Source organism: Gigantopelta aegis, chromosome 4 (genome assembly GCF_016097555.1).
Source record: "Gigantopelta aegis isolate Gae_Host chromosome 4, Gae_host_genome, whole genome shotgun sequence".
Classification (NCBI taxonomy): domain Eukaryota; kingdom Metazoa; phylum Mollusca; class Gastropoda; order Neomphalida; family Peltospiridae; genus Gigantopelta; species Gigantopelta aegis.
The window spans coordinates 17,270,510-17,279,816 of record NC_054702.1 but is presented as its reverse complement, the minus strand read 5'-3'; the positions used below and the strand labels follow the sequence as shown (position 1 = coordinate 17,279,816).

Here is a 9,307-nt window from a genome sequence, read left to right as displayed (position 1 = left end):
GTTTTATTCTTTAGCTTTTCGTGCGAATTATTTTGCTACCCTGTATGTTCTAATTCTTGTGATGTAGTAGAAAAGACGATAAATAACTCTTGAATTCTACGAGTCAAGTGGACCCGATATCGGTAATTTTAAGAAATAAACAAAAACCACTTTTAGTCCGTCCCATCCCTCTATGAAGATGTTTTTTTGTGTGAATACTTTCAGTTGAGTTTGACGTAAAAAAAAAGAAAAAAGTAAGTGTTTTGGAAATAACAAAACAATACTATTTTTTTTGTGAGCAGTTGTGAAAACAGTCTGCTCAGAAATAAATAAGTTATTTATTTCTGAGCAGACTGTTTTCATAGTATGAAAAAAGGTTTTCTCTGTGGGAGGTATAGTAAAATTAATTTAATGTATTTATAGTCCGTTTTACAGGGAACGCCTTTTTTCATACTATGGAATTTACAAGTCATTTATTTCTGAGCAAATTGTTTTCTAAGATGCATACAAAATTAGCTTTTTTTTTTTTTTCTTTTTTCTTTTTACAAAAAAACCCTACTTTTTTGTAGAATGGGACAGACTAGGCTATAGATACTTACTTGTCTGTACTTCATTGTTTTAATGTTCTCGAACTGTAAAGAAAAATCTCACAAATGAACGAGATGCAAACGACAACAAATCGGATCTCGATGATTGCACAAACCGTGCACGAGAAAACAAACTGACCGGAGTTGAAAGCATAACGCAATTTGGGACATTGACGATATGCACCCAAAGGTCGTTTCGGTGTGGATGGCGTCGGCTTGTTGTCGTTTGTTTTGTGTCGCAGAAAAATTGTTGGTACGGCATTTTTTTTTTTAAAGCCATAACACATGGTACTCCCATATCTCGCTTAACCTTCTGACTACTGCAGGCGAGATATCTCGCCCGACGTCACGTCAGTCGATATACTGTACACTGTATACAGTGCATTCCCCAATTCATATTTCCCGCCGTTTTGCACACGACACTCACCGGAAACGGAAATATAATTAAAGAAAAAAGATTTTTTTTCAAAATGGTGGTTTTTGTTTTGATTTTTTCAATTGAAAATACCTTGAAATTTTGAGTTCAAAAAGTGGTTTTCGGCAAGTATTTTCGCTTGACAACAATGGCGGCACGTCGCGGTAATTTTCAGGGATCGATAGCTGATTATAACAGCTAATTTGATAATAAATTTGATCGTTTTACCAACAACGAAAATTACCAAATATTGCAATATGAATCGTAGTTCGGGTTTTAAAAAAAATTCTGGTCAGAAAACCACTGTTATCGGGAATAATGGACATAAATACTGGACAGTTGGCCACAAATGCCCGTAAGTAAACGCAACTTTTTCGATTTTTTGCCTAATTTTAATCACCATTAGCCGATCTAAAATAATAAAAAATACAAAAAAAGACACGAAAATAATAGGAGAAGCCACGGTGACGTCACATGTTTTGATCACGTGGTACCGCGCGAGCGCTGGTAGGCAAGAAACCAGTTGACAATACTGGCATTAGTAGTAATGAACAATCGAATGTTTTTCCGTCAATTAAATCAGTGTAGACTAGTTTTGATGAATGGTATTTTGTCATGGTAATTTCATACGTTGTTGTTAGATGCACAAGTCACTGTAGTAAGGATTATGAAATTAGTTTCATCAAATACAGTGGAAGCGAAACGTTGAACAGTTAAAGCTGACAACAATCAACTTTGCCCATCCCACTACGGAGATCGTCATTTTATACAAGGTTTGTTGTATGTTATTCATTCGTAATACTAATACACGTCAGTATTTATTGAAATGAAAATTGAAAAGATAATAAAATAAAAAATAAAAATAAAAAATAAAACCCCACCAAACTGACATGGAAACAAAGATGCCCTGTGAACAGTAGGCCTACCCAGTCAATCGACAAACAACGTTTTATGTAACTTTTTGTTTGTATTGACAGATCCATTATAGTGGGTAAAACAAAAATCTGAATATATTTTATATTGTATTATGCCATAAAATATGTAGGTGGCTGGAGTATTTATATTTTTAATTAAATAACAGGGAGTGTGTGTGTGTGTGTGTGTGTGTGTGTGTGTGTGTACAATCAAGCATATATATATTGTTTCATATGAAAATGGTTCTGAAATATTTCCATTTATTAATTATATTATATGTTAATTATAATGTTTTACTTTTTGTATTGAAGAAGTGATCCACAGGTGTATTTGTAATGTGTAAGTTGATTTTTTAATAATAAAATAAAAGGTATAAACATTTCAGGGTGGGATATCAAATGTATTAAATCATTTGTTTGGGATTAAAAATAAATAAATACTAATAATAAAACTGGATATTGATCCACAAGTTGGTGATAGCCACCATATTTTATTAAAAACATAAATTATGTTACATGCATTTATTATATAAGTTATCTGAATTTGTTTGCAGCAAATAAAGAAAGAAAAGGGGAGCTGATTGTATTTACAAGTATTATTGTCATCAGTGACAGATGTCAATATGTCTTCACAAATACATTTATGTGTATTCAAATATTTCAATAATATTCAATATACACAATATAAAACTTTCATACTTATATATCATAGAAATTTACCAACTTTCTTATTTTTTTCTAGGTATCAGTGATCCCTGTTTATGGACAAAAAGAGAACCGGCAACTCTTGGATGAAAAATGGGCCTTTCACGATGAATTAAGGGCGTTTAAGTTTTAGGGTGAATTAAGGGATGCTAAGGAGAACACTGGTATTGGATTCAGCGATTCTTTTCTACAGTATCTCATGTTTCTGTGCATAAGAAGGATACCAGAACCTTTTTTTCACTGACTTTCCAAACTACCATGTGCAATATTATTGGGGCTATCCAGTATGTGATGATGACATTGATAACACTTGGATTTAATCTTTTTTTACCAGGATCTCTATTTTCTAATAAAAACAGACTTTACAAAATCAATAAAATTATATCGAGAAACAATAGACAACACATATTTATTATTTTCTTTTTCTATTATCATTATAAACCAATGATCAAATGATATTTGCATTGTGTTAATGTGTGTCTTACATTTAAACATTGTATTGTTACCATTTACAGTAATTTGTTGTTTTAACTGGTTTATTAATCAGGTTGAAAGTGATAGCCTTTGAAACTGTGCCTCTTGTCAAAGGTAACTGACACTGTTTTAGATTTGAAAGGAAGGAATCTTTTTATTTAACAATGCAATCAAGTCATTTTAATTACGGATATATAGAGTCGGACATGTTTAGGGATCACACAGATAATATTAGGGAGGAAACCTGCTGCTGTCACACAATGGATTACTCTTTCCGATTAACAATAAGGGATCTTTTATATGCATCAGCCCACAGACAGGATAATAAATAGTGTAGCCTTTGTTACACCAGTTGTAGAGCACTGGCTGGAATGAGAAATAGCCCTATAGGACCACCAACAGGAATCAATCCTAGATCGACTGCGTATTAAACTATGTCCTGGCCTGCATGGGATTAGGCGATTAAAATATTAATGGCAATTTTTATGTATATATATATATAAAAAATAATGCTACAAAATGTTCTGAAGATGTAAAGCACAAAGGTGAGGGACCAAGTAAATTAAATTTGAGATGTATCCGGTTTAAAAGGCTAAGTTCTGTACTAATATTTAAAAAGGGACGCTGTAGCTAGAGGGAGAAATGTATGTGTGGTCATGGAACATGTATGGAAACTAAATTTTGGTTCCTCCATTTTAATACAATGTGTTAATATGTATCTGATATCAACAAGTTTAAGGAATAAAAAAGGACTTGATAAAATTAATAGTTTTAAAAGTTTTTGTAAAGTTTTCTAATAAGATACTTGCTTAAATTTATTGTTCATGAAAAGCCTTACAAATGAACCAGTAGACAAGTCTGATGTGTTATATATATATATAACTACTGTCTATATACTGTCTACTGGTTGTTCATTTGTAACAAATGTTCATATATATATATATATATATATATATATATGTATGTGTATCTATATGTACATATATATGTATCTATATGTACATATATATGTATATGTATATATACATATATGCATATGTATATATACATATATGCATATATATATATATATATATATATATATATATTTATATGGGTTATTTAAAATTGTTTATAGAAATAATTTCCTTTAACAAAGTGTAGGCCAATTATTTCTTTTAAACAGTTTTAAATAAAAAATATAGGCTACTCGTTTTATTTTATTAGTTTTATTTGTGTGTGCGCGCGCTCGTTTGTAATGCTTTACTTGAAATATGGACCAGACGCTTTAAAAATACATGGACTAAAAATATTTATTCAGGTGAAAAGAAAAAGAAGAAAAAAGGAAGTTTGCTATAGTTTTGAACTCGGTCAATCGTCATATTTTATGGGTGGAAAGAGTACATGTATCTCCTCCATACAGGAGCTATGTAGAATAGCGTTCCCGTGCTACAAGCGGTAATTTAAGCACGTGTTGGCCATTCTTTGCTATTCACGCTACGCTAGTTCGCTTTGTTACTAATGGCCATTATGATAGACTTCTGCCTACCAGATGCGCGCGCATGCTGATACGTGACGTCACTTCCCTAAACACATGGCTTCTCCTATACTTACCAATTCATATATGAACTTTATTTCATGTATTTATCAAATATTTAAGTGAATATATGTGAGTAAAAATTATAAACTTGTACCCACTCAACGTGGTTTTTGTTAAAAATTAATCCAGTAGTCTAAAGGTTAAGCCGACAAACCAGTTCGGACGAATCGAAACTAAAGTGTCTGCTGTCGCAACGGTCTCCGGCATTTTCTTCTTGTCCAGTATTTCCACGTTGTTTTAATCAAATTCACACACAGCTTTCTCACAGCAACATTACTAGGAAATCCGTGAAAACTAAATTTATCGGCTTTTGTATTGCTACAGCCGCCAACAACACGCCATTTAACCATAATAAACACAAAAGAAGCAATGAACAATGGCGCTGACTATCGAAAGGAGTTCCCTTCGTGACGTCACGGATCAAATCTTACGGAAATTCCCGAAACAAATTCAGCTGGTTCTGTTTTTCAGGGGAATATTTTTAAATGGAAAATATACTGGTATATAATTTTTTTACATTTAAAAAAAAACTAATTCTAATCATATTAAATAATATCTTGATTGATATAGCTCAATACATCATACATCTGGCACAGCACTTTAAGTACACATAAAAACAAATATAAACCCCAGCATATATAAAACACAATTTTAAAATGTTAAATGGTAGTTGCCAATCAGTTTTTAAACTGATTTGTACTTGTCGTTAATCAGAATTTTGAAAGCAAAATGTTCCATGCAGGAACATCAAAATGACAAACTGAAACATGAAATAACAATGTCTCACCTATTATAAACATATTCAGTGTCACTGATAGTTGCATCCATAAGAAGGAAGGAAATGGGGTTTTCAATGACGCACTCAACACATTTTATTTATGGTTATATGGCGTCAGACATATGGTTAAGGACCACACAGATATTGAAAGAGAAAACCTGTTTTTGCCACTTCATGGGCTACTCTTTTTGATTAACAGCAAGGGATCTTTTATGTGCACCATCCCACGGACAGGATAGTAGATACCACTGCCTTTGTTAGTTGTGGAGCACTGGCTGGAACAAGAAATAGCCCAATGGGTCCACCGACGGGCATCGATCCTAGACCGACTGCGCATCAAGCAAACACTTTACCACTGGGCTACGTCCCACCATCATCCATAAGATGTTCATCTAAAAACCATTATATTAATTTTTAATTCTTTTGTTTTGACATGCATTGTGATAAAAATCTATAGGAACAATGATTAAATAAGCTTCATCGATCTAGAACTTACAGTTTATGTGAAATGGAGCTAAATGCCAAACTTTAATGTTCAGCTAAACACAAAATGTATTAATGTACTTTAATTAAAAATGTTTAATTAATTAATTTTTAATTTTAACATGCTCTGTGATGAACTTCCATGGGTGCAACTATAAACCAAGTTTTATTGATGTAGAACTTATAGTTTGTGAGGAACAGATCTAAATAGAAAACATTAACACTGAGCAAAAAGCAAATATATTTTAATTAAAACTATTTAATTAATTAATTTTTAATTCTTTTCACCTGCATTGTGATGAACATCCATAGGAGCAACTACAACACAAGTTTCAATGATCTAGGACATATAGTTTGTGAAAAGAAACTGATGTAAACATGAAACTTTAACTCAAAAGTTGATGCCATCAGAAAAGTAATAGCTATATCTCAACCTTTTACTTCGTAAAGGCGAAACAAAAACTCAAAACATCCAAACTTTTAAGAATATTAAAATGTTAACATTAAAACAATATCACATTTTCTTCAAAACAATAATTATGTGTATAAAAAATAAAAGCATATGTTGAAAGACAAAAGCAATAAAAAAAAATATAGAATCACTAGAATAATATATGTAACAATGAACGATAACATACATATAACTTTACAATATACATACGACCACACAGATAATAAACAAGTTACTAGTTATTATCGAGTATGTCAGGAGTGAAAGGTTTTATTTATTACAAGCTAAAGCAAGTCATAAATTAAAATTATTTCACAGGTATAAACTTGGAATTGCTGGTACCAAGTTTATTATTATTGTTTCCACACACCTATGTTACAATTTTGTAAAACTAACCCCCAAAACTTGTTACTATTTTATTGCATAGAAATTATGCGAGCCTCTCTTCACACTATTATCAGTATACTGATACAACTTGTTGTCTTTTATATTTTTAAAGATAATTCTTAAAAACCTGAGCGTGACATTTTATTGAATACTTACAAGATGGTATGGTACACCAAAGGTAGATGTTTTTTCAGTGAAATAATATGAAAAATATTATTCAAGCTGTGTGTAATAGATAACCTTAGCATCTTAACTCAGAAATAAAACACAATTTTATCTTACAAGAAATAACAGGTTTCAAAACTAACATACATGTATGAAATGTGAGAAGGGGACAGTTATAAACAAGTTGTAAGAAAAATAATATCCAATGGGCACATGTAATTTTCTGTATCCTCTAAAACCATGTTTAAAACAACTTAAACATCTTTTAAAAAGAAGTATATATCTCAACAAAATTTAATTGAACACAGTACACTGGGTGGCTTAGTGCTTTTAATGTTTGTCCTACATTGTGAAACGACATTGTGTTTGGTTTCATTATTTTGTCGATAAATCACACAAGACCGTAACCCTGGCTACCACACTGCAGAGCAATATTTAACATCTTCTGGAGAACTTTCTTGCTTGGATATTCAGGTAACTTCAGCAAGTTGATACTGAAAAGAAACAAAGTGGGGAAAGATGATCATTAAGCATGGACAATAAAAAAACACGGGACAAACATGCTAAAGTTTTGATAGGAATTTATAAGATTCAAGTTTGTTTGAATATCTTTTGGACTTGAACAGATAGAATTTTGGAAATAATGGTTTTAACTAAAAATTATTGACTGATAACACCTGGCTTGACTGGCTCAATATTTTGACAATACTTTAAAAAATATTCTTCCTTTAATTAATATACTCCTTGTCCCTTAAAGTGTCTGAATAAAATAATGCTACAATTGTGTGTAAGATTATAATTAACAATGTTTTAAAGGAAAAGATGAATTTGTTGTCATTTGGACATTTTTCTCCATCCTGAAAAGTCAAGATTATTTTTGTTTTGGACGGGTTTCCTGTATCTTAACTCACTTTATAGATATTATTAAAAATTGTAGTTGTTATTAGAAGCACAAAATGAAGAAAGTGTGGCCAAACAACACTGATTCAGTTGGGTTATAACCCTTTTTCAAGATTGCCCTTCTGAATGAATATGCTGCATTTTTCAAAACATTGTTATGTAACAACAGTCAATTAGTGAACAAATCATGTTTCAGTTTAGAATGAATGTTGAGAGTGGTATGAAAACATACCATGTGCTGGTTGTTGGCAGCGAGTTTAAAATGAATGTTGAGAGTGGTATGAAAACATACCATGTGCTGGTTGTTGGCAGCGAGTTTAAAATGAATGTCGAGAGTGGTATGAAACCATACCATGTGCTGGTTGTTGGCAGCGAGTTTAAAATGAATGTCGAGAGTGGTATGAAAACATACCATGTGCTGGCTGTTGGCAGTGAGTTGCTGCTAGAATTGACGTGACTGATGGTGAAAGGATGTGAGAAGCCACTGCTGCTAAAATTGGAAAATCCACCATAAGGAACTCGAGAACTGAAAACAAGACAAATTTTAAAGATTGAACATTTTTTTTTTTTTATCAAGCAGGGCTCCAGAACATAAAGGACTGCTTGTATAACAGCAATTCAGCATATTATTAGCAGCAGTGTTAATGAATAACTATGTTAATTGACAGACTTGGTCACAGCATGAGAGAAGAAATCTGCTTCTGTCACACGAATACTCCCACTGAGCAGCAAGAGGCCTTGTTATGTTCTTTCCAACAGACAATGTAGCCTAATGCTACTAGGCTCAGATTACCAACTGCCACAACAAAGTTGGCCAACTTTCTGTTCTAACAACTTCTACGACTGTTCAGTTGCTAGTCTGAGTGCTCTTACAACTCAATTTTCATCCTATTCCACTTCTATGACCATTTAATTGTTAATCTGAACACACCCGTCGTAAGTTGGCAGTTGAGAAAATTACAATGCAACCGTTCAGTTGGCCAACTCGTCGTGACAGTTGACAGTGTGAGCCTAGCATAAATTTCATGGCCTCTGATATACCCAATATGTTTCAACAAGAAATAATTTCTGGATCCATTTAGGGACTGATCCTGCAATACACTGTACATCAGAAGAAAGTTTTACCACTAAAGTATGTCATGCTCTACTACAGTGTGGAATAAACACAGGGCACAATATTTCACGTGAACCGCCGTTCTGTTCGCGTGTCGGTTACGCAAAATTAAATTTACGCAAACAGCAAATCAGTTACGTCGTGACCTGTAGACGTTCAGAAATTAAAACTTGCAAACTTCACGATTACAGTAAGTTTATTCATGCAGACATACTACTAGTATTCCGACAAATGTTTTAGACTGATTTTTAGATACTTGATATGCAGCAAACCAGTAGACAACGGTATATTGGAACGGTTGTAACTTGCGACCAAAGGCTCAGTATATAGTCGAGCCAAAAGTTTTAAAGAAATGTGCACGGACCGCTAAGGTGCC

At 32.7% G+C, this 9,307-nt stretch overlaps 1 protein-coding gene across 1 annotated transcript in view; it reads right to left on the bottom strand.

Moving 5' to 3' along the window:
• Positions 1 to 6,143: 6,143 nt before the first annotated feature.
• Positions 6,144 to 9,307, bottom strand: part of LOC121372752 (E3 ubiquitin-protein ligase HACE1-like) — a 33,857-nt gene continuing 30,693 nt past the window's right edge. The window contains exons 25-26 of the mRNA XM_041499243.1: positions 8,230 to 8,343; positions 6,144 to 7,411 (exon numbers count right to left, since the gene is read on the bottom strand). Coding sequence (XP_041355177.1) covers positions 7,309 to 7,411; positions 8,230 to 8,343 — 217 coding nt within the window. The 3' untranslated portion in view covers positions 6,144 to 7,308. The remainder of the gene's footprint in view (positions 7,412 to 8,229; positions 8,344 to 9,307) is intronic.